Source organism: Ranitomeya imitator, chromosome 3 (genome assembly GCF_032444005.1).
Source record: "Ranitomeya imitator isolate aRanImi1 chromosome 3, aRanImi1.pri, whole genome shotgun sequence".
NCBI lineage: Eukaryota > Metazoa > Chordata > Amphibia > Anura > Dendrobatidae > Ranitomeya > Ranitomeya imitator.
This window is the reverse complement of record NC_091284.1, coordinates 14,699,437-14,726,612: the sequence shown is the minus strand read 5'-3', so window position 1 is coordinate 14,726,612 and position 27,176 is coordinate 14,699,437. Positions and strand designations below refer to the sequence as shown.

Sequence of the window (27,176 nt, the reverse complement as noted above, 5' to 3'; positions counted from 1 at the left end):
AGGGAGTCCATGGACAGAACTCGCCGAAGTACCATTCATGACCACAGGAGGGAGTTCGATAACAGAATTCACAACAGGCCCCATGACCTAGAACGCAAACCTGACTTTGACAATGGACGCTACATTGTGACCCAAAATCCTTTGGTAATCTTCAGATTTCATCATGCCTTGCATACAGTCAAGGCAGCAAAACAGCAAAACATTGTTGAACCTCCACCATATTTGACTGTTAGATACGATGTTCTTTTCCTTTTAGGCCTCATCCCGTTTTCCCTGTGTGCTCTATCAAATAGCTCTATCTTTGTCTCATCTGTCCGCAAGACTATTTCTTAGGATTTTACTTACTCTGGTACATTTGACTGGGGCGGCTTATCCACCATCCAGACTATTCTGCGTTGCAACGTCTCTTCAGTTTTTCTCTGCCGTCCACGTCCAGGGAGATTAACTACAATGGCATAGGTTGTAAACGTCTTGATTATGTTGTGCACCGTGGACAAAGGAGCATCAAGATCTCCGGAGATGGACTTGTGATCTTGAAATTGTTATTATTCAACAATTTTGGTTTTCAAGTCCTCAGTTTTCTTCTCCTGTATCTGTTCTCCAAAACATAATGCAAAGATTGAGTCAACTTCTCCCCTTTTTATCTGGTTTCAGGTGTGATTTTCATATTGTCCACACCTGTTATTTGCCACAGGTGAGTTTGAACGAGCATCACATGCTCGAAGCAAAGTTGTTTATCCTCAATTTGCCTTTTTTCTCTGTGTGCATTGGAACAACACAAAGAAACAAAGGAAATAAACATGTGTATAACAAAACATATGTAATGACAATAATTTTGTAGGAGAAATACTTCATTTTCTGCAACAATTTGAAGGGTGCCAACATTTTCGGTCATGCCTGTAGGAACCATATCCCCCATAAGGCTATGTGATCAGCTTAAACTATCAATTGGGATGATAGACTCCCTTTTAAGAACTGCCTTCAGTGTAAAAAACAAAAAAAAGTCCTGAAAGCGATGATATCCCAACAGAGCCCTGATCTTAACGTAATCTAGTCTGTGTGGGATTATATGAAGAAGACAGAAGGATCAGTACAAACCTACATCAACAGAAGATCGGTGATTAGCTCTCCAAGATGTTTGGAACCATCTCCCTGCCGAGTTCCTTCAAAAACTGTGTATAAGTGCACCAAGAAATATTAATGCTACTTTAAAAGCAAAGAGCGCAAAGAATGGTCACACCAAATATTAATTAGGTTTAGATTTCTCTTTTATTCATTCACTTAGCATTTTGTTAATTAATAAACATACCGTATATACTCGAGTATAAGCCGACCCGAGTATAAGCCGACTCCCCTAATTTTGCCACAAAAAACTGGGAAAACTTATTGACTCGAGTATAAGCCTAGGGTGGAAAATGCAGCAGCCACCGGTGAATTTCAAAATTAAAAATAGATGCTCCATACCGTTCATTATTGCCCCATAGCTGTGCCATATAGTGCTCTGCACCGTTCATTATGGCCCCATAGCTGTGCCATATAGTGCTCTGCACCGTTCATTATGGCCCCATAGCTGTGCCATATAGTGCTCTGCACCGTTCATTATTGCCCCATAGCTGTGCCATATAGTGCTCTGCACCGTTCATTATTGCCTCATAGATGTACCATAGAAAGGTGTGCCATATAGTGCTCTGCGCCGTTCAGTATTGCCCCATAGCTGTGCCATATAGTGCTCTGCACCGTTCATTCTTGCCCCATAGCTGTGCCATATAGTGCTCTGCGCCGTTCAGTATTGCCCCATAGCTGTGCCATATAGTGCTCTGCACCGTTCATTATTGCCCTATAGCTGTGCCATATAGTGCTCTGCACCGTTCATTATGGCCCCATAGCTGTGCCATATAGTGCTCTGCACCGTTCATTATGGCCCCATAGCTGTGCCATATAGTGCTCTGCACCGTTCATTATTGCCTCATAGATGTACCATAGAAAGGTGTGCCATATAGTGCTCTGCGCCGTTCAGTATTGCCTCATAGCTGTGCCATATAGTGCTCTGCACCGTTCATTCTTGCCCCATAGCTGTGCCATATAGTGCTCTGCGCCGTTCAGTATTGCCCCATAGCTGTGCCATATAGTGCTCTGCACCGTTCATTATTGTCCCATAGCTGTGCCATATAGTGCTCTGCACTGTTCATTATTGCCCCATAGCTGTGCCATATAGTGCTCTGCACCGTTCATTATGGCCCCATAGCTGTGCCATATAGTGCTCTGCACCGTTCATTATTGCCCCATAGCTGTGCCATATAGTGCTCTGCACCGTTCATTATTGCCCCATAGCTGTGCCATATAGTGCTCTGCACTGTTCATTATTGCCCCATAGCTGTGCCATATAGTGCTCTGCGCCGTTCATTATTGCCCCATAGCTGTGCCATATAGTGCTCTGCACCGTTCATTATTGCCCCATAGCTGTGCCATATAGTGTTCTGCACCGTTCATTATTGCCCTATAGCTGTGCCATATAGTGCTCTGCACCGTTCATTATGGCCCCATAGCTGTGCCATATAGTGTTCTGCACCGTTCATTATTGCCCCATAGCTGTGCCATATAGTGCTCTGCGCCGTTCATTATTGCCCTATAGCTGTGCCATATAGTGCTCTGCACCGTTCATTATTGCCCTATAGCTGTGCCATATAGTGCTCTGCGCCGTTCATTATTGCCCTATAGCTGTGCCATATAGTGCTCTGCACCGTTCATTATTGCCCTATAGCTGTGCCATATAGTGCTCTGCACCGTTCATTATTGTCCCATAGCTGTGCCATATAGTGCTCTGCACCGTTCATTCTTGCCCCATAGCTGTGCCATATAGTGCTCTGCACCATTCATTATTGCCCCATAACTGTGCCATATAGTGCTCTGCACCGTTCATTCTTGCCCCATATATGCTCCTTATAAAGCTGTGCACCGTTCATTCTTGCCTCATATATGCTCCTTATAAAGCTGTGCACCGTTCATTCTTGCCCCATATATGCTCCTTATAAAGCTGTGCACCGTTCATTCTTGCCCCATATATGCTCCTTATAAAGCTGTGCACCGTTCATTCTTGCCCCATATATGCTCCTTATAAAGCTGTGCACCATTCATTCTTGCCCCATATATGCTCCTTATAAAGCTGTGCACCGTTCATTCTTGCCCCATATATGCTCCTTATAAAGCTGTGCACCGTTCATTCTTGCCCCATATATGCTCCTTATAAAGCTGTGCACCGTTCATTCTTGCCCCATATATGCTCCTTATAAAGCTGTGCACCGTTCATTCTTGCCCCATATATGCTCCTTATAAAGCTGTGCACCGTTCATTCTTGCCCCATATATGCTCCTTATAAAGCTGTGCACCGTTCATTCTTGCCCCATATATGCTCCTTATAAAGCTGTGCACCGTTCATTCTTGCCCCATATATGCTCCTTATAAAGCTGTGCACCGTTCATTCTTGCCCCATATATGCTCCTTATAAAGCTGTGCACCGTTCATTCTTGCCCCATATATGCTCCTTATAAAGCTGTGCACCGTTCATTCTTGCCCCATATATGCTCCTTATAAAGCTGTGCACCGTTCATTCTTGCCCCATATATGCTCCTTATAAAGCTGTGCACCGTTCATTCTTGCCCCATATATGCTCCTTATAAAGCTGTGCACCGTTCATTCTTGCCCCATATATGCTCCTTATAAAGCTGTGCACCGTTCATTCTTGCCCCATATATGCTCCTTATAAAGCTGTGCACCGTTCATTCTTGCCCCATATATGCTCCTTATAAAGCTGTGCACCGTTCATTCTTGCCCCATATATGCTCCTTATAAAGCTGTGCACCGTTCATTCTTGCCCCATATATGCTCCTTATAAAGCTGTGCACCGTTCATTCTTGCCTCATATATGCTCCTTATAAAGCTGTGCACCGTTCATTCTTGCCCCATATATGCTCCTTATAAAGCTGTGCACCGTTCATTCTTGCCCCATATATGCTCCTTATAAAGCTGTGCACCGTTCATTCTTGCCCCATATATGCTCCTTATAAAGCTGTGCACCGTTCATTCTTGCCCCATATATGCTCCTTATAAAGCTGTGCACCGTTCATTCTTGCCCCATATATGCTCCTTATAAAGCTCTGCACCGTTCATTTTTGCCCCATATATGCTCCTTATAAAGCTGTGCACCGTTCATTTTTGCCCCATAGATGCTCCATATAAATCTGTGCCATTGCTGCTGCGGCTGTTGCAATAATAAAAAAAATAGCCATACTCACCTCTCTTGATTGCAGCTCCCGGCGTCTCGTTCCGGCGTCTCGTCCCGGCGTCTCTCTGCACTGACTGATCAGGCAGAGGGCGCCGCGCACACTATATGCGTCATCGCGCCCTCTGACCTGCACAGTCAGAGTGCAGAGACGCCGGGAAGACAGCGGCGCCGGGAAGATGGAGCGACGCCCGGCGTGTGGAACGCGGACAGGTGAATATAAAATACTCACCTAGTCCTGGCGCTCCTGACGCTGCCCCTGCCTGTCACACTGTCTCCGGGTGCTGCAGCTCTTCCTGTCAGCGGTCACTGGCACCGCTCAGAGGAATGAATATGTGGCTCCACCCCTATGGGAGTGGAGTCCATATTCATTTCTCTAATGAGCGGTCCCACGTGACCGCTGACAGGAAGAGCTGCGGCACCCGGAGACAGTGTGACAGGCAGGGGCAGCGTCAGGAGCACCAGGACTAGGTAAGTATGCCTCAGCGCCCTCTCCCCCTCACCCGCCGACCCTGCCGCCCACCGTGACTCGAGTATAAGCCAAGAGGGGCACTTTCAGCCCAAAAATTTGGGCTGAAAATCTCGGCTTATACTCGAGTATATACGGTAACTATTTAGGCTATGTGCACAAGTTGCGGATTTTGTTGCGTATCCGCAGCGTTTTTGAATGCGCGGAATTGCACCAAATCCGCAGTGTAGTGCACAATCAATATTAATCAGTGGGAAATCTAGAATTGGTGTGTGCAGATGCTGCGGAAAAATCAGCGCGGATTTGCAGCATTTTATTTTACGCAGCATGTCAATTCTTTTTGCGGATCTGCAGCGTTTCTGCACCCATTGACTTCCATTGAGTCAGTCAAATCTGCAGCAAATCCGCAGGTATAAAAAGGTTTTCGGTTTTGCTGGGGAGTTGCGTGCCAAAAACGCTGCAGGTAGGGAGGAGGAAGAGTGTGTGGGCGGAGACTGTGTGTGCATAGAAAATGTGCGTGTCTGTCTGCGGGTGTCTGTGTGTATCTGTGGGGGTCTGCGTGTATCTGTGTGTGTGTTTGTCTCTCTGTGTGTGCGGATCTGTGTAGGCAGCATTGTCTGATGGGACTACTGCTCCCATCCGTCTGTGTCTGCTGTCACTTATAACAGTGACAGCATTAGCCGATGATGGGGCTGTAATCCCATCAGACGATGCCTGTGTTCAATTGTAAAAAAAAAAACCATACAACATACAGTGCATACTCACCAAACACCTAGTCCCCGAAGCCCTCGTTCTCCTGTAACAAAAATAAAACAATAAACCAACAATATATTCCTGATCCGATGTAATCAATTTAATAACGAGTGTCTCATGATGATCCCCCATGTAGAACAGTAACCTCGGGAGATGTCACTGTTCTACAGGGCCTCCGGCGATGTACTGACAGGAGGTAATCCTCCGCAGTGTATCCCTCCGCCGCCGGGAGAGAGGTCACCTGAGCTCATGCTGTCACCGGCAAGGCTGTGTGAGAAAATTCTCACGCAGCGGAGCCGTAAAGTGAGAGCACAAACTCCGGTGACCTCTTCAGTGATGTACTGTAGGAGCCATTGTCTCCTGTCAGTGCATCGCAGAAGGCCCTGTAGAACAGGGAGAAGTCATCATGGAACACTCATTATTAAATTAATTACATCAGAACAGTTAGTATATGTGTTGGTTTATTTATTTTTTCTCAGGAGATCGAGGGCGTCACATGGTTTAGGTTTATAATAAACTAGCTGAAGAGCCCGGCGTTGCCTGGGCATATTAAATATCTGTGGTTAGTTATAGCACCTCACTTCTCTTATTATCCCATCACGCCTCTCATTTTCCCCCTCACATCTCTCATTTTCCCCCTCACATCTCTCATTTTCCCCCTCACATCTCTCATTTTCCCCCTCACTCCTCTCATTTTCCCCCTCACTCCTCTCATTTTCCCCCTCACTCCTCTCATTCCCCCCTAACATTTGTCATTTCGACCTCACATCTGTCATTTTCTGATCACTCCACTATTTTCCCTCACTCCTCTCATTTTGCACTCACACCTTTTCATTTTCACCTCACACCCCTCATTTTCACCTCACACCTCTCATTGTCCCCTCAGTATATACATGTTTGTCATCTCCCTTATATATAGTATACACCTGTATGTCATCTCCTGTATATAGTATATACCTGTATGTCATCTCTTCTGTATATACTATATACCTGTATGTCATCTCCTCCTATATATAGTATATACCTGTATGTCATCTCCTGTATATAGTATATACCTGTATGTCATCTCCCCTGTATATAGTATATACTTGCTGTATGTCATCTCCTCCTCTATATACCTATGTGTCATCTCCTCTTTTATATAGTATATACCTGTATATCATCTCCTGTATATAGTATATACGTGTCATCTCCTCCTATATATAGTATATACCTGTAAGTCATCTCCTCCTGTATATAGTATATACCTGTGTGTCATCTTCTGTATATAGTATATACATGTGTGTCATCTCTTCCTATATATAGCATATACCTGTATGTCATCTCCTCCTGTATATAGTATATACCTGTGTCATCGCCTCCTGTATATAGTATATATGTGTGTGTCTTCTCCCCTTTATATAGTATATACCTGCGTGTCATCTCCTGTATATAGTATATATCTGTGTGTCATCTCCTCCTGTATTAGACCTCGTTCACACGTTATTTGCTCAGTATTTTTACCTCAGTATTTGTAAGCTAAATTGGCAGCCTGATAAATCCCCAGCCAACAGGAAGCCCTCCCCCCTGGTAGTATATATTAGCTCACACATACACATAATAGACAGGTCATGTGACTGACAGCTGCCGTATTTCCTATATGGTACGGTTGTTGCTCTTGTAGTTTGTCTGCTTATTAATCAGATTTTTATTTTTGAAGGATAATACCAGACTTGTGTGTGTTTTAGGCTACGTTCACATTAGCGTTTTGCGGGGCTGCGTCGGGCGCAGCCACGGCGACGCATGCGTCATGCGCCCCTATATTTAGCATGGGGGCGCATGGACATGCGTTGTCTTGCGTTTTGTGACGCATGCGTCATTTTTGGCGCAAGCGTCAGGGCGCAGAGGACGCAGCAAGTTGCATTTTTTTTGCGTGGTATATGTGTTCAAGCACGTGGTAGTGTGTGGCGCATTTTGTGTGTGTGTTCATATCCCCGTGTGTGGTGAGTATCCCATGTCGGGGCCCCACCTTAGCAACTGTACGGTATATACTCTTTGGCGCCATCGCTCTCATTCTTTAAGTCCCCCTTGTTCACATCTGGTAGCTGTCAATTTGCCTCCAACACTTTTCCTTTCACTTTTTCCCCATTGTGTAGATAGGGGCAAAATTGTTTGGTGAATTGGAACGCGCAGGGTTAAAATTTCGCCTCACAACATAGCCTATGACGCTCTCAGGGTCCAGACGTGTGACTGTGCAAAATTTTGTGGCTGTAGCTGCGACGGTGCAGATGCCAATCCCGGACATACACACATTCATTCAGCTTTATATATTAGATATACCTGTAAGTCATCTCCCCTGTATATAGTATATACCTGTATGTCATCTCCTCCTGTATATAATATATAGCTGTATATCATCTCCCCTGTATATAGTATATACCTGTATGCCATCTCCTCCTGGCTGTCAATTTGCCTCCAACACTTTTCCTTTCACTTTTTCCCCATTATGTAGATGGGGGCAAAATTGTTTGGTGAATTGGAACGCGCGGGGTTAAAATTTTGCCTCACAACATAGCCGTGTGACTGTGCAAAAGTTTGTGGCTGTAGCTGCGACGGTGCAGATGCCAATCCCAGACATACACACACACACACACACACACACACACACATACACATACACACACACACATACATACACACACACATTCAGCTTTATATATTACATATGGGAAACTGTGGTGTTTTATTTCATTAAAATACTTTATTCTGGCTGTGTCTTTATTTAACCTATAACAACTATTACAACTATATTATTAGTAATGGATAGGTGTCTTATTAACACCTCTCCATTACTAAGCAGGGCTTGATGTCAACTTACAATACAAAGGTGACATCAACCCCACAACACTTACCCCACTTGCCACTGCTACAGGGCAAGTTGTAAGAAAGAGGCTAAGTGCCGGAATTAGCGCATCTTAGAGATGCGCCATTTCTGGGTGGCTGAGAGCTGGTGTTTGTATCCGGGGGGCAATATCCATGGCCCCTTCCTAGGCTATTAATATCAGCCTGCAGCTGTCTTCATAACTTTTCTGGTTAATTATAGGGAGACCCCACAACATTTTTTTGGGGGGCTTCCCCTATTTTAATAGCCAGTAAAGGTTAAATATACAGCTGTGAGCTGATATTAATAGCCTGGGAAGCTCCATGGGTATTACACCCTTCCCTGGCTATAAACATCTGCCCCAGTCGCTGGCTTTCCCTCTCTGGTTTGGAAAATTGCACGGGTGCCCACGCCATTTTTTTTCTGTTATTTTTTTTTTTAATTAAACAGATATTGTGTTTAAGGCCAGGGTCACACTTGCGAGAAACTCACACAAGTCTCGCATCTCAATACCCGGCACTGCCGCCAGTAATCGGGACCGAAGTGTGCGGCTGCATGTATTTCTATGCAGTTAAATGCTTCTGTCCGAATGACGGCGGCAGTGCCAGGTATTGAGGTGAGAGACTCGTGAGAGTTTCTCGCAAGTGTGACCCCGGCCTAATGCAGATTTTGTGTGTGTGTGTGTCTTTATTTAACTCTTTATGTACCATTTTATTAATGTATATACTTGAGTATAAGCCGACCCCCCTAATTTTGCCACAAAAAAACTGGGAAAACTTAATGACTCGAGTATAAGCCTAGGGTGGAAAATGCAGCAGCTACCGGTAAATGTCAAAAGTAAAAATAGATACCAATAAAAGTAAAATTAATTGAGACATCAGTAGGTTAAGTGTTTTTGAATATCCATATTGAATCAGGAGCCCCATATAAAGTTTATGATGGCCCCATAAGATGCTCCATATTAAAATATGCCCCATATAATCCTGCATAAAGGTTAATAATGGCCCCATAAGATGCTCAATAGACACATTTGCCCAATATAATGCTGCACAAATGTTGATTATGGCCCCATAAGATGTTCCATAAAGACATTTGCCCCATATAGTGCTACACAAACGTTATGGCCCCACAGATGCTCTATACAGACTCTTGCCCCATTTGCTGCTGCTGCGATAAAAAAAAAAAAATAAATCACATACTCACCTCTCCGTCGCTCAGGCCCCCGGCACTTTCAATAGTCACCTGACTTCGTTCCGGCGCCGCTCCATCTTCAGCGTCTTCTGCACTGACGTTCAGGCAGAGGGTGCGCACTAACCACGTCACCGCGCACTCTCAGCGCCACTGCAGAAGACGCTGAAGATGGAGCGGCGCCGGAACGAGGACAGGTGAATATCGCGCAGCGCTCCCCGTTATACTCACCTGCTCCTGGCGCGGTCCCTGCTTCCCCGGCGCTGCAGCTTCTTCCTGTATTGAGCGGTGACCGTTACCACTCATTACAGTAATGAATATACGGCTCCACCCCTATGGCTACCCCTATGGTAGGCTTCATTGCCTACCAATCCACGTTGAGACAACATAAGGCTGGGCTGAGTGTAATCCTCCTGTATGTTTCCTTGTTCCATGTCCTCGTGCTCCGCCTACAATGCATCCTCTTTTATTGTGAGCAGAGAGTTTTTCAGTATGCAGAGAAGCGGGATGGTGATGCTAATTATGGCGTCATCGCCGCTCACCATCTTGGTTGAGTCCTCAAAGTTTCGGAGGATTTTACATACCGTATATACTCGAGTATAAGCCGACCCGAGTATAAGACGACCCCCATTCCCTAATTTTGCCACAAAAAATTGGGAAAACTTAATGACTCGAGTATAAGCCTAGGGTGGAAAATGCAGCAGCTACCGGTAAATGTCAAAAATAAAAATAGATACCAGTAAAATTAATTGAGACCTCAGTAGGTTAAGTGTTTTTGAATATCCATATTGAATCAGGAGCCCCATATAATGCTCCATAAAGTTTATGATGGGCCCCATAAGATGCTCCATACAAAATACGCCCCATATAATCCTGCATAAAGGTTAATAATGGCACCATAAGATGCTCCATAGACACATTTACCCCATATAATTGTTATCATCCACCTCTCGTGTCTCCCCTTTTCCTCATAGTTTGTAGCTTGCGAGCAGGACCCTCATTCCTCCTGGTATCTGTCTTGAACTGTATTTCTGTTATGCTGTAATGTCTATTGTCTGTACAAGTCCCCTCTATAATTTGTAAAGCGCTGCGGAATATGTTGGCGCTATATAAATAAAAATTATTATTATTATTATATAATGCTGCACAAATGCTGATTATGGCCCTATAAGATGCTCCATACAGACACTTGCCCCATATACCGTAATGATCCACAAACGTTAATTATGGCCCCATACAGACACTTGCTATAGTGCTGCACAAACGTTATGGCCCCATACAATGCTGCACAAAAGTTATGGCCCCATACAGTGTTGCACAAAAGTTATGGCCCCATATAGTGCTGCACAAACGTTATGGCCCAATATAGTGCTGCACAAATGTTGTGGCCCCATATAGTGCTGCACAAACGTTATGGCCCCATACAGTGCTGCACAAACGTTATGGCCCCTTATAGTGCTGCACAAATGTTATGGCCCCATACAGTGCTGCACAAACGTTGTGGCCCCATATAGTGCTGCACAAATGTTGTGGCCCCATATAGTGCTGCACAAACGTTGTGGCCCCATATAGTGCTGCACAAACGTTATGGCCCCATATAGTGCTGCACAAACGTTATGGCCCCATATAGTGCTGCACAAATGTTATGGCCCCATACAGTGCTGCACAAAAGTTATGGCCCCATATAGTGCTGCACAAACGTTGTGGCCCCATATAGTGCTGCACAAACGTTATGGCCCCATATAGTGCTGCACAAATGTTGTGGCCCCATATAGTGCTGCACAAATGTTATGGCCCCATATAGTGCTGCACAAATGTTATGGCCCCATATAGTGCTGCACAAATGTTGTGGCCCCATATAGTGCTGCACAAAAGTTATGGCCCCATATAGTGCTGCACAAATGTTATGGCCCCATATAGTGCTGCACAAATGTTATGGCCCCATATAGTGCTGCACAAATGTTGTGGCCCCATATAGTGCTGCACAAAAGTTATGGCCCCATATAGTGCTGCACAAATGTTATGGCCCCATATAGTGCTGCACAAATGTTGTGGCCCCATATAGTGCTGCACAAACGTTGTGGCCCCATATAGTGCTGCACAAACGTTATGGCCCCATATAGTGCTGCACAAACGTTATGGCCCCATATAGTGCTGCACAAATGTTGTGGCCCCATATAGTGCTGCACAAACGTTATGGCCCCATATAGTGCTGCACAAATGTTGTGGCCCCATATAGTGCTGCACAAATGTTATGGCCCCATATAGTGCTGCACAAACGTTATGGCCCCATATAGTGCTGCACAAATGTTGTGGCCCCATATAGTGCTGCACAAATGTTATGGCCCCATATAGTGCTGCACAAATGTTGTGGCCCCATATAGTGCTGCACAAATGTTATGGCCCCATATAGTGCTGCACAAACGTTATGGCCCCATATAGTGCTGCACAAATGTTGTGGCCCCATATAGTGCTGCACAAATGTTATGGCCCCATATAGTGCTGCACAAATGTTATGGCCCCATATAGTGCTGCACAAATGTTGTGGCCCCATATAGTGCTGCACAAATGTTATGGCCCCATATAGTGCTGCACAAACGTTATGGCCCCATATAGTGCTGCACAAATGTTGTGGCCCCATATAGTGCTGCACAAATGTTATGGCCCCATATAGTGCTGCACAAATGTTGTGGCCCCATATAGTGCTGCACAAATGTTATGGCCCCATATAGTGCTGCACAAACGTTATGGCCCCATATAGTGCTGCACAAATGTTGTGGCCCCATATAGTGCTGCACAAATGTTATGGCCCCATATAGTGCTGCACAAATGTTATGGCCCCATATAGTGCTGCACAAACCTTATGGCCCCATAGATGCTCCATACAGACGCTTGCCCCATTTGCTGCGATAAAAAAATAAAAATAAATCACATACTCACTTCTCCCACATCACGTCCAAGGGACGCTTCTATATCTTCCTTATGGAAATTGTTACTGAAGAAGGCCAAGCATTGAGGCCGAAACGTTTATTTTGATGACTACAATAAATTACAAAAAACTCCATTTAAGTTGAGTGCCTAAGTTTATCTTTCACTATATTTCTGGCAATTGTGTCTCATCATCGTCCACCTCTTGTGACACTTTTCCACCATCGCCTTCATGTGACTGGGGGCTGGTCAAAGCTTTGGGCAGCTCGACATGTGATCTCATCTTTCCCCACTTGAAGTTGACCGGCAGAGATTTCTGAATCTTGAAATAGAAAACCGAACAGCTCTTCAGAGTGTCCAAGTGTGGGATCAGTTGTCTCAGGGCACTCGGCATGGTGGGAGGAAGGAGGATCAAGGTGAGGAATATCCTGGCTACTCTCACGGCTACTCAGACTTGACTGTGTGGAAGACAAGGTGGTGGTGATGGCTAAGTGACTGGAAGCATAATCCGCTGTCCAACCAACAACCGTTTCACACTGCTCTGGCTTCAGTAGTGATGTGCTGCGGTTCCCCAGAAACTGGGACAGGAAGGTCGAGCGAGAAGATGTGGGTCTTTGTTGTTGTCCACTTTCACCTTGCCCACGGCCTCGTCCTCTGGATGCACCATCAGCATCACGTCCACTTCCCCGTCCCTTGCCCCTTGCCTTAACCATTTTAAATGGACTACTGCACTTTTTCAAATGCTCAACACAAATGTCTTTATTAGTAGCGAAATAATATGTGATCAGTATGCCTGCAAATCTACGATTTTTCAAACCCAAACACCAGGCAGGCCTCAGCCTGACCTAACAGACTGTATTCATTTTTTTTCGGTGAATTTAAAACACCAAAAAAAAAAAGAGGCACAAGGGTAGCACACACAACTATGCTACATATGCTTGACAAACTATCACTTTTCAACAGGCCTCAGTCTGACAGAACAGACTGTATATTTTACCGAAGAGTGACCATCAGACACTCCACCGGATACGTAGCCCTCCGGATTAGATGTCCAATTCAGTCCACCAATAGATCGGAGTTCTCCGCTTTCATCCGCACATATGAGAAAAATTTCTCTGGGTCTCCTCGGAGCTCAGCTCTATGTGCAGTGTAGAAAACACCCCACGTGTCATTCTCTGTGCAGTGATGGGGTGGATGCACAAACGCTGTCGGTGCAAACGCATGATGCGTTGTCTCTCTCGCTCCTTCTCCAGAACAATTATTTTCAAGCGATTCGCCTCCATAGTGAAATCCACGTTGATCTTCAGAATATTTGCAATAGCGACATCCATCTTGCTCTCCAAACACTTGCTCCTCTACAACCTGTCACTGATGGGCTATAGGAAAACTGTATATATAGTTTTCAGGGGGCCAATCACATTTTGGAGCCTTCCAGGGGCGTTTTTAAAAACCGGATCCGTTCCATACGGTTTTCACAAATTATGCCAGATACGCGGCGCGACGCCGGAATCGGCAAGGTGCCAAAAACCTGATGTGTGAAAGTAGCCTTAAACAGCTGGTGCAAGCCCAGCAGCAGCAACAACAATAGCTGGCATGGCAGAAGACGAATAAGCTGCTTATACAACAGATCCAGCAGCAGCGCCGTCAACAGCAGCAGTTTGATTTACTCGCACAGTTGGTTTGTGCCACGGCCGCAGCTCCGACTTCAAGGTCAGTTGATGATTTTTCCATTCAGAAGGTGGTAAGGAGAGCCCTGCAGAAAATGACCGAGGGTAACAAAATAGTCCAATGGGTGCTAGACTCAGGGAATTCGGTGACCTTCATGGGGGCCACACTTCCTCTTCAGCTGATCTCTGGGAAGAAGGATTGCATCCACTGCATTCTCAGTGATGCTAAACACTATCCAGTGGCCAGAGTGGACATTGAAATGGCCCAAGTTACTGAGTCCCATGAGGTCGGGTTGGTCCAGGACATACTTCACTCCATTATCATAGGTTGGGACTTTTGTTTGTTTTGGGATTTGTGGGAGAAAAGACAGGGCTCGGTTGTTCCAATGAGTGATGGATCACCCCTAAGGAATTGTCACCACACCCAGAGTCTGACGACTTTCCCTTCTGTGTCTTTGTGAGGGATGAGGAGTTAGTGTCCCCAGAAACCAACATTCCTGGATTAGGGGTGACCGGTGAAAATTTTGGGTTCCTCCAACATAGAGACCTAACTCCAAAGGAGGCGTTCAATAATGTAACTGTCTTTAACAACATAGCACATGAGCCAGAGGCTGACACCAGATTTCCCTATTTTATGTTGAGTGGGGACCAGGTTACTAAGGTGAGGGAACAAATAGTGGAAAAATTGTTGGTAGCAGGACCCTATAGATGGAGGGTGTTGGACATTGCCAATTCACATGTCGTAAGTGGCCATCTGGGGATAGACAAAACTCAAGAACGGGGCATGTGGAGGTTCTATTGACCCGATTGTCACAGAGAATCCTTAGTTTTGCAGGTCCTGTCCCACCTGCCAGAAACCACTTCCACCTCTCACTTTCTAAGTCCCTTAGTGCCATTACCCATCATAGTAGTTCCATTCAAGTGAATTGCCAAGAATTTGGTTGGTCTCCTGGTTAAATCTACTTGTGGCCATCAATATATATTGGTCATCCTTGACCATGCTATGGCAGACCCTGAAGCAATTCCCCTGAGAAACTCCTCTGCAAAAAGTATATCCCGTAAGTTGGTCCACTTTTTTTCCCAGACAGGATTACTGAGGGACATCAGGACTGACCAAGGAACACCCTTTTATGAGTAAGGTGATTAGGGAACTGTGTAAGACCTTGCACATTATACAACTGAAGACATTAGTGCACCATCCCGAGACGGATGGCCTTGTGGGAAGGTTCAATAAAATATTGAAGAGTATGCTTAGGAAGGTCCTAGAAAAAGACGGTAGAGACTGGGACTCCTACCATATCTGTTGTAGTCTATCCGGTAGCTTCCACAATCCTCTACCGCATTCTCTCTGTTTGAACTTTTGTATGGCTTGACATCTGCAGGTTCTCCTTGATGTAGAACCTGCAGATGTCAAGGAACCCAGGGAAGCTGAAGTCACTCCCCACCAAAGCATCATCATGCACATTGCCCAGATGCAGGAGAGGATTGCAAAAGCGATGCCCATCGAAAAAAGACATCGCCTCCAGGCACAAGAGGCTCAAGCTAGGATCTACTACGGGTCAGCCAGGGTGGGGCAGTTCAGCACTGGGGACCGAGTCCTCATACGAATTCCCACTGTGGAGAGTTAAGTTCTTGGCCAAATGGCAAGGCCCCTATGAGGTGGTGAAGTGAACAAGGTTACAACCAGGAACACAAAAACCATACCAAGTGTACCACGTCAATCTTAGCAAGCTGTGGCAAGACAATGAGCCCTTTGAAGCTTCATATTTGCTGGTTAATCCTATAGCAAATGAAGGAGTCACAATATTGGAGATGCTGTTGAAAACCCAAAAAACAGCAGTGTTGGAAGTTGCAGCAGTACAGGGACCCGTTCGCAGATTTGCCAAGGTGTACAAGGGTCATAGAACTTGAGGTACTGATGGAATCCTATGTGCAGGTGAACTTGAAACCCTATCGAATGCCCGATTCCTGGCGAGAGCTGATCTCCAAGGAAGTAAAGCTTATGCTGAATCTCGGAGGCATTGAGGAATACAAGATCAGGCGCTCTAACCCGATTGTCCTGGTTCCAAAACCTGATGGCGAATGGAGGTTCTGTAATGATTATTCGATTCTGTGTGTTGCTTGGCTGATCGAGAGACTTACCACCTTGGATTTAATGAAAGGATATTAGCAAATCCCCATGTTTCAAATAGCCAAGGAGAAGACGGCTTTCTCTACACCCAACGGTTGCTTCTGGATGGTGTTTGGACTGCATGGAGCCGTGGCCACCTTCAAGAGGCCATAGACTGGATCCTCGCACCCCATATGAGTTATGCCACGGATTACCTAGACCATATTTTAATCTTCAGTCTGTATTGGATAAGTCATCTTTGCGAAAGATCCAGGCGGTGTTTGATGCTTTCAGGAAAGCTGGATTTTCTATAAATAAGAAAAAAATGTGCCATCGGGAAAGAAGAGGCCGGATACCTAAGATATGTAGTAGGTAGTGGCGAGATCAAACCCCAGATCAGTATAATGGACACAATCCAAAACTGGCCAAGACCACTCCCAAAGGAGCAAGTTAGAGTCTTTCTGGGAATCGTGGTGTACTATAGGAGGTTCATGTCAAGCTTTGCCATGATGGCCGCAACTCTGACTGACCTCCTTAAGGGGACGAAATCTGCTATGGTCAAATGAACTGCAGAGGCAGAGAAGGAATTTGTACTCTAGACATACGCCTTCACAAGTCGGTTTAGGAGCAGTAATTTCTCAAAGATAAACGGAGAGGATCATCCCATTTTCTACCTGAGTAGGAAGCCGTTGGCATGTTAGAAAAATTATTCCATTGTAGAAAAAGAATTTTTGGCCATAAAGTAGGCGGTGGACTCATTACGATACAATCTGTTAGGGCAAAAATTTATATCAGACCATGCCCCACTCAAGTGAATGATGGAGACAAGAGGAAAAGTGCTCTACTTACCCTCTGGTTTCTAGTTCTGCAGGATTTCAGCTTTGATGTGGAACATAGAGCCGGAAAGCTGCATGGTAATGCCAATGCCCTCTCAAGAACCATGTGTCTAGTGGTAGAAGGAGCCAAGCCCAATGGCTTTAGGTAGAGGGCTAGGTATGCAAGGTGGCTACTGGACACATAGTTGAATGGAGGTGTGTATCATTGAGGTGGTTGTCCTCTGTGATGTAAAACTGGAGTAATGCTCTAGTGCACATACAGTAGTGTTCAAAATAACAGCAGTCTGTTCAAAAATATGAGTTCATCACAAAATCTTATACTACTTTTTATTTCCATGCATTGGAAACATTGCACGCTGTTTTCTAATTCCAAACATGATGAGAAATGTATATAATTTACTTTACAGAAAATCACAAAAAATGAACATTGGGCTGTTCTAAAAAAAATAACAGTATCTGCTAACGCGCTCCGTTACCGCTGCTATTAACCCTGTGTGTCGCCAACTATTTACTATTGATGCTGCCTATGCAGCATCAATAGTAAAAATATATCATGTTAAAAATAATAAAAAAACATAAAACCTGCTATACTCACCCTCCGCCGCCTTTCTCGCTCCTCGCCACGCTCCCGGGACCGCTCCATTGCAAGCGGCAACTTCCGGTTCCAGGGCTGGTGTGCGACAAGGACCTGCCGTGATGTCACGGTCATGTGACCGCGATGTCATCATAGGTCCTGCTCACACCAGCCCTGGGACCACCGGAAGCTGCCGCTTGCAATGGAGCGGTCCCAGGAACGTGGCGAGGAGCGGGAAAGGCGGTGGAAGGTAAGTATAGCAGGACTTCAACGGGCTATAGGTGAGTATATGGTTATTTATTTTTTTAAGTCTCTATCCTACGTGGCTCTGTGCTGGGCAATATACTACGTGACTGGGCAATACATTACGTGGCTCTGCTATATACTATGTGGCTGGGCAATATACTATGTGGCTGGGCAATATACTACGTGACTGGGCAATATACTATGTGGCTGGGCAATACGTCACTGGGCAATATACTACGTGACTGGGCAATATACTACATGACTGGGCAGTATACCGAACTACGTGGGCTGTGCTATATACTATGTGGCTGGGCAATACGTGACTGGGCAATATACTACGTGGCTGGGCAATATACTACGTGACTGGGCAATATACCGTACTACGTGGGCTGTGCTATATACTATGTGGCTGGGCAATACGTGACTGGGCAATATACTACATGGCTGGGCAATATACTACATGGCTGGGCAATATACTACGTGGCTGGGCAATATACTACGTGGACATGCATATTCTAGAATACCCGATGCGTTAGAATCGGGCCACCATCTAGTATTTATATAATTGCCTCGTAATGTTTTAATTTCCTGTTCTGTCCAGATGTCACCGTATCCCAGAATTTCACTCGGAGGAAGTTCACCGACCGCCATACTGGGACACCCAAGTGATAGGTGTCTCAATATGGAAACTGCTGCTGGTACCAACCTATTGCGCGGAACACCATTGCACCGCACACAAACCCACACACTCACGCAGCCTCTTGTGCAGTATCACTAGCGGAACACAGTCGCAAACACGCCGCCGCTGGGATCAGCCGAATGATTCACTAACTGCCGCCATCTTTGTACAGGAGGAGCGCAAGCGCAGTTTTAATGTGACCGCCGCTATCTGCACAAAGATGGCGGCGGTCTGATTTACTGCGCCTTCGCGAATTATGCGCAGGTGCAGTGAATCATTCAGCTGATCCCGGCAGCAGATGTGCAACGTGTCTACAGGCAGAGGAAGCCGGTCACATTAAAGGGATTTTCCCACGAACGAAAGTACATTTTAAAAATTGACTGTGTCTGATCGTGTACAGAGCATAGCACATCTCCTGGGCAGGGGAGGAAGCAAAAGACAATACTGACATTACATCAGGAGATCGCATAGGATACAATTTGTGAGGTAACATATTTCACTGACTGTTTTTAAAAAATATTTTTAAAAAATGTAAAGTTTTTAAAAAATTTACATTTACCGTACATGTGTAAAAAAAAAATAAAAATAAAAAAAAATTTCCTAAATAAAGAAAAAAAATATTGTTCCAATAAATAGGTTTCTTTAGCAATAAAAGTACACATATTTAGTATCGCCGCGTTCGTAACGACCCGACCTATAAAACTGTCCCACTATTTAACCCCTTCAGTGAACACCGTAAAAAAAAAAAATGAGGCAAAAAATGACGCTTTGTTATCATACCGCCAAAAAGTGGAATAACACGCGGTAAAAAAGACGGATATAAATAACCATGGTACCGCTGAAAACGTAATCTTGTCCCATAAAAACGAGCCTCCATACGGCGTCATCAGCAAAAAATAAAAAAGTTATAGTCCTCAGAATAAAGCAATGCAAAAATTATTATACAATAAAAACTATTTTATATAAGAAATAACAGCGCCAAAACATAAAAAAATATAAATGAGGTATCTCTGTAATCGTACTGACCCGAAGAATAAAACTGCTTTATCAATTTTACCAAACGAGGAACGGTATAAACGCCCCTCCCCCTCCCCCCCCCAAAAAAAAAAAAAGAAATTCATGAATAGCTGGTTTTTGGTCATTCCGCCTCACAAAAATCAGAATAAAAAGTGATCAAAAAATGTTACGTGCCCAAAAATGGTACCAATAAAACCGTCAACTCGTCCCGCAAAAAACTAAACCTCACATGACTCTGTGGACCAAAATATGGAAAATTATAGCTCTCAAAATGTGGAGACACAAAAACTATTTTTTGCAAGAAGAAGCATCTGTCAGTGTGTGACGGCTGCCAATCATAAAAATCTGCTAAAAAATCTGCTAAAAAACCCGCTATAAAAGTAAATCAAACCCCCCTTCATCACCCCCTTAGTTAGGGAAAAATAATCAAATTTAAAAAATGTATTTATTTCCATTTTCCCGTTAGGGTTGGGGCTAAAGTTAAGATTAGGGTTGGGGCTAAAGTTAGGGTTTGGATTACATTTACGGTTGGGATTAGGGTTAGGGGTGTGTGTGTGGGTTAGAGGTGTGTTTAGGGTTACTGTTGGGATTAGGGTTAGGGATGTGTTTGGATTAGGGTTTCAGTTATAATTGGGGGGTTTCCACTGTTTAGGCACATCAGGGGCTCTCCAAACGCGACATGGCGTCCGATCTCAATTCCAGCCAATTCTGCGTTGAAAAAGTAAAACAGCGCTCCTTCCCTTCCGAGCTCTCCCAAGTGCCCAAACAGGGGTTTACCCCAACATATGGGGTATCAGCGTACTCAGGACAAATAGGACAACAACTTTTGGGGTTCAATTTCTCCTGTTACCCTGTTGGGAAAATACAAAACCGGGGGCTAAAAAATAATTTTTGTGGAAAAAAAAAGATTTTTTATTTTCATGGCTCTGCGTTATAAACTGTAGTGAAACACTTAGGGGTTCAAAGCTCTCACAACACATGTAGATAAGTTCCTTAGGGGGTCTACTTTCCAAAATGGTGTCACTTGTGGGGGGTTTCAATGTTTAGGCACATCAGGGGCTCTCCAAACGCAACATGTCGTCCCATCTCAATTCCAGTCAATTTTGCATTGAAAAGTCAAACGGCGCTCCTTCGCTTCCGAGCTCTGCCATGCGCCCAAACAGTGGTTTACCCCCACAAATGGGGTATCAGCGTATTCAGGACAAATTGGACAACAACTTTTGGGGTCCAATTTCTCCTGTTACCCTTGGTAAAATAAAACAAATTGGAGCTGAAGTAAATTGTTTTGTGAAAAAAAAGTTAAATGTTCATTTTTTTGTAAACATTCCAAAAATCCCTGTGAAACACCTGAAGGGTTAATAAACTTCTTGAATGTGGTTTTGAGCACCTTGAGGGGTGTAGTTTTTAGAATGGTGTCACACTTGGGTATTTTCTATCATATAGACCCCTCAAAATGACTTCAAATCTGATGTGGTCCCTAAAAAAAATGGTGTTGTAAAAATGAGAAATTGCTGGTCAACTTTTAACCCTTATAACTCCCTAACAAAAACAAATTTTGGTTCCAAAATTGTGCTGATGTAAAGTAAACATGTGGGAAATGTTACTTATTAAGTATTGTGTGTGACATATCTCTGTGATTTAAGGTCATGAAAAATCAAAGTTGGAAAATTGCGAAATTTTCTACATTTTTGCCAAATTTCCTTTTTTTTTTACAAATAAACGCAGGTAATATCAAAGAAATTTTACCACTATCATGAAGTACAATATGTTACGAGAAAACATGGTCAGAATCATCAGGATCCGTTGAAGCGTTCAGAGTTATAACCTCATAAAGGGACAGTGGTCAGAATTGTAAAAATTGGCCCGGTCATTAACGTGCAAACCACCCTTGGGGGTATAGGAGTTAAAGGGGTCCCACTGAGACTCTTTTGCCCGGGGCCCTCAACAAAATGGAGCCGACCCTGGCTTCACTGATTGTTTGCGCCTGGCTGTGCATGACCAATCAGCGACAGGCGCAGTCCGGCCTCGAATTGGCGCGGGATTTGAACCACGCTTCGCTGAATTGTCGCGCCCGGCCGGCCGAATCCTGTGTATTCATTGCATTATTCTTAAATCTTCATAAATAAACTACATACATATTCTAGAAAACCCAATGCGTTAGAATCGAGCCACCATCTAGTGCATGTATATGTACCCTGCTGTATATATACAGATAGGAGGGTCCTGGGTATGCAGGGATAGTGGGCAGCACTGACCGATACCAAGTGATATACTGCTCTGGCAAAAATTAAGACACCACCACATCAAATCCCTGTCATGGCCACCCAAGGTCCAGACCTGAACCCCATTGAGAACCTCTGGAATGTAATCAGGAGGGTGACGGATAGTCACAAGCCATCAAACAAAGAAGAACGGCCGACATTACTGTACCAGGAGCAGTGAGAAAGACTGGTGGAAAGCTGCCGAGACGCAGGAAAGCTGTTATTAAAAATCATGGTTGTTCCACAACATATTGATTTCTGGGTTAAAACATTAGTATTGTTATTTCTAAATGATTATGAACTTTGTTTTCTTTGCATTATTTGAGATCTGGAAGCACTGTGGGTTTTTTTTTTTTATTTTGACCATTTCTCATTGTCAGAAAAAAATACAAAAGTTATTGCTTGGAAATTCGGAGACCTGTTGTCAGTTTATAGAATAAATGAACAATTTACATTTTACTCAAAAATATAAAGAGAAAAATCAGACAAACTGAACATTTTGTAGTGGTCTCAATTTTTGCCAGAGCTGTATGTTGAGTGCTGCCCACATGCTAAGCCATGCCTACCCATCTGACACAGCCTGCCAGCCCACAAGCCCCGCCCATTTGACACAGCCTGCCAGCACACAAGCCCCACCCATTTGACACAGCCTGCCAGCCGTCCATTAGCAAGACGGAGGCCAAAAGACTATTAGTATAAAATAATTAAATGAACCAGCAGCTTATTATCTGTTCTTCTCAGGTTACAGATATGCGCAGCGTTGTATTCCGTGAACGGACATCATGGGATCTGTTTCCGGGTCAAGGTCAAAGTGTTGGGCGTGCAGAGAAGAATCAGCCTGAGACTAGTGAGATTCCAGGTATGGTAAAATTAATATTGTTAATAAAACTGAAGCGCGTCAGTGCATCTGATTGGTTGAAAAGTTCCGGGCTCCGTCCTTACCATAAGTTATAGTGTGGCGACTGATCGCAGCACTTTCGTAATGTGAGCTGCGCTCCAGTTAATTCACCTACAAATAAATGTCTCCTGTCGTTATCGCTCGACCCTCAATTCCATACAACTCTGCTATTCGTTAATTAAGATTATCGTACTAATTCCTGAGATTTTTGTGACATTAATCCTAATAATGGCCTCCATGTCCGCCATATACAGCGGTCTATCGGATTCCTCCAGGAGCAGGGGCTACCGGTCGGTCAAATACTGACGGGCCAACATAGATGACATGGTGTATTACCAATGAGATCAAAGGAGCGCATGCGCAACTCTCCTTATAGGGCTAGTAAGTATTGTAAAAAAAAAAAAAAGGAAGTGTACAAAAAAATAACACAAGTATAAAGAAGAAACAAATCACAGTTTTAACGAGAAATGGTTTTAGTTTTAAAAAAGTTTAAAAAAAAAGAAGAAAAAAATCTACAAAAAGACATATTTGTTATTTCTGCTTCCGTAACAACTTGTACTATAAAGCTACGAGCTGTTGAACCCGTTCTATGCCGGGGTGGCTCGCATTTTTATTGGGACATTTTCGGCACAATTGTTTTTTAAATACACGCGTGAACTCTGGCGCCATTTTATTGAAGTAATGTATTACAGTGTCAACATATAACTAGTTACCAAAGGAAACAAAGATGTACTAGTCCAATTTTTGAGTCTAATTTTTCACATGGGGTCCATATATATTTTAATAGTGGTTTCTGGACTTGATATCATGTGGCTTTGTTGGTGGAGGATTTTGGATATAACATCAACATAGCAGTGCGCAGGCATTGGCGATAGTGGCGATGGGCGGTTCATGTGCGCTGCCATGTGGACATTGTAGAACATTACTGTAATAAAATAGCGCCAGAGTCAGCGCATGCGCATACCGTGCCATTTTATTGAAAACACTGTATATGCAATGTTGCTGACACGGTGTCTTAAAAAAAAATGGCGCCAGATAGAGCTGTAAGTGCATACGCTGACTCCGGCGCCATTGGATTGAAGTATTATACTACAAAATTAAAGGGATCCTGTAATCAGAAATAACACTTATAACCTGCAGATATGCGGATAATCTTCAGGTTAATGGTGTTATTATGCTGCCCGTCGCCTGCGCACAGCTGAATGCAGTCGGAAGACAATGATCTTTATTCTTCCCTCCAGCGTTCAGTTTCAATCATGGAGGTGGGGGGGTGGTGCTCTGAGCGTGCAGAGCAGCTCCTGTAACCGTACCCTCGGCCCTAACACATGGTTACAGCAGACGCTCTGTATTTTCAGAGCGATGACTGACCGGCGCCGCCCCCTGACTGAAACCGAATGCTCCCCCATCTTGGTATATGCTACCCCATCCTGGTCCCCCATCCTGGTATATGCTCCCCCATCCTGGAATATGGTCCCCCAAAAAACAAGACACTCTTACTCACCTTTCCCCTGCTTCCTTGCTTGACTTCGGTCTGCATTATTTAAAGGGAACCTGTCACCCCCAAAATCGAAGATGATCTAAGCCCACTGGCATCAGGGGCTTATCTACAGCATTCTGTAATCCATTCTGTAATGCTGTAGATAAGCCCCCGATGTATCCTGAAAGATGAGAAAAAGAGGTCAGATTATACTCACCCAGAGGCGGTCCGGTCCGGGGCCTCCCATCTTCTTACGATGACGTTCTCTTCTTGTCTTCACGCTGCGGCTCCGGCGTAATTTTTATCCTGTTGGGGGCAGAGCAAAGTACTGCAGTGCGCAGGCGCGGGGAAACGTTAGGCCTAGCACCTGCGCACTGCAGTACATTGCTCTGCCCTCAACAGGGAGATAAAGCACGCCTGCGCCGGAGCCAAAGCGTGAAGACAGGAAGAGGATGTCATCGTAAGAAGATAGGAGGCCCCGGACTGGACCGCCCATCGGACCGCACCGCCCGCCCAGGTGAGTGTAACCTCTTTTTCTCATCTTTCAGGTTACATCGGGGGCTTATCTACAGCATTACAGAATGCATTACAGAATGCTGGAGATAAGCCCCTGATGCTGGTGGGCTTAGTTCAACTTCAATTTTGGGGGTGACAGGTTCCCTTTAAATAAAATATCTATCCGGCGCCATTTTGTTGAAGACACTGTGTGCAAACTTGTCTTTGGCAAAATGGCGCTGGAGATTGCGCTATGTGCAGGCGCTGACTCCGGTGCCACAATACTCCTCCTGCCTCGCCAGAGATCGAGGTATGTCCCTCGCCAGAGATCGAGGTATGTCCTCTTAACGAAGGCAGATTGTGGTATGCGGTCAGTGCCTACGCATACCGCGACCTCTGGCACCACACTTTTCCATCCTCGTCCTCCTCCCTGTCACTGGATGTGTCCTCCTGAGTCCTGCCACTCTGTCAGGTGCAGTCTGTAGGGGCTCCGGACAGGTGGACGCATCCAGCATTATATTATAGATGTAATTATTTACCTCAGTTGGAGAACAATGCAACAAAAATACCCAAATTTTTTTTTTGTGTTTTGTTTTATCCTGCCTCTCATTTAATAGATCATTTAAAATTTAATAAATAGTGATTAAAAAAAAGTTGCCTGCACCCTACAATGGCAGCAATAAAAAGTACACCTCATTACGCAAATACAAGACCTGTAAAGCTCTCAGAATATAATGTAAAATCATGCCCAAAAATATTATGTAGAGAAAGTCAACACTGCAGCGCTGGAGTCCTGGGTTCAAATCCCACCAAGGACGACATCTGCAAAGAGTTTGTATGTTCTCTCCGTGTTTGCGTGGGTTTCCTCCGGGTTCTCCGGTTTCCTCCCACATTTCAAAGACATACTGATAGGAAATGTAGATTGTGAGCTCCTATGGGGACAGAGCCAATAATGTCTGTAAAGCGCTGCGGAATTAATGGCGATGCATAAGTGAATAAAATATTTCCATATTTGTTTTTTTTTTTGTTTCTTTTTTTAAATTAATTTTTGTGATTAAAAAGTTGTATGCAGCACCCAAAACGGCTTTGTGTGTAGACAAACTAAAGTTATGGGTCTAAGAGTATGATGACCAACAAACTTTAAAAAAAAAAAATTGTTTTACTATGCAAAAGAAGTAAAACAAATAACATAAATTAAATGTGATAGTTTTGTAATGACATTACATGTTAAGTTATTCAGAACAGTAAACCGTGTTTAAATGGAATATGTCAGATATCCATGTTTTTTCCAATATGGAAATGAACTGTTGAGATCTATGGGCTGGACACTGATCTACATGAGAATCTGCCTTCGGATCTTGTGTTATATGCAAGGAGGGTGTTACTAGTGTGATTTATGTAACTAACACAGAACAGTAGAACTGAACTTTGTCTCATAACAACCGTCCCGGATCCAGCGAGACTGTCCCGATTTTGACAGTCAGCCGGATCACGGGCGGGACATTAGTTTTCCCATACTGGTTGGGAGGTGTGTAATATCAGCCGGTCAGCCTCATCTCTGCACCCGCAGAGCAGCACACCACATATATCGCTGCGCTGTGCGCACAGGACCTGTGATGAGGTCACAGGAGGGGAGGAGTCAGGGGTCACATGATCGGGACCTCCGTGTATGCAGGACTCTGCTGCTTGTCACGGTGCTGGACGAGGGTAAGCTTATGTGTGGAGTCAGGAGGTGTTTACAGTGTGGATGTAGCAGAGAGTGTGTGTACGAGGTGTACGGAGTGGAGCCGTGTGTGTACGAGGTGTACAGAGCGGAGTCGTGTGCGTGTATGAAGCGGAGCCGCGTGTGTACGAGGTGTACAGAGCGGAGTCGTGTGTGTGTACGAGGTGTACAGAGCGGAGTCGTGTGTGTGTACGAGGTGTACAGAGCGGAGTCGTGTGTGTGTACGAGGTGTACAGAGCGGATCCGCGTGTGCAGAAGGTGTACAGAGCGGAGTCGTGTGTGTATGAAGTGTACGAAGCGGAGCCGCACGTGTGCGAGGTGTACGAAGTGCAGCGGTGTGTACGAGGTGTACGGAACGGAGACGCGTGTGTACGGAGCGGAGAAGTATGTGTACGAGGTGTACGGAGCGGAGACGCGTGTGTACTAGGTGTACGGAGTAGATATTGCTCCTCCCTCTGACACTGACTGGCACAGGAGACACGGAGAGGTCTTTTCCAGTGGCGTACCGGAGCTGCAGCGACGTGAACCGTCAGCGGCACGACTGGATACCATCATTCAGCACCGCGGGAGTGGAAGCTGCCGACTACTGCGAGTGAGCGCGGTGAAAGGTGTGTGTGTGTGGTGATGGAGAAGGCAATGATGGGGGTGGGGTAACCATGTGGGGCCATTATACTGTACCCAGCATCCTGTGGGCTCATTATACTGTATGGAGCATC

At 44.8% G+C, this 27,176-nt stretch overlaps 1 protein-coding gene across 2 annotated transcripts in view; it reads left to right on the top strand.

The window, feature by feature from the left end:
* The window catches only part of UBXN11 (UBX domain protein 11), a 111,478-nt gene that overhangs the window by 74,987 nt on the left and 9,315 nt on the right, over positions 1-27,176 (top strand). For both annotated transcript variants that reach the window (XM_069760522.1, XM_069760521.1), the window contains exon 10: positions 22,609-22,726. In XM_069760522.1, the coding sequence (XP_069616623.1) occupies positions 22,609-22,726 (118 nt within the window). The remainder of the gene's footprint in view (positions 1-22,608; positions 22,727-27,176) is intronic.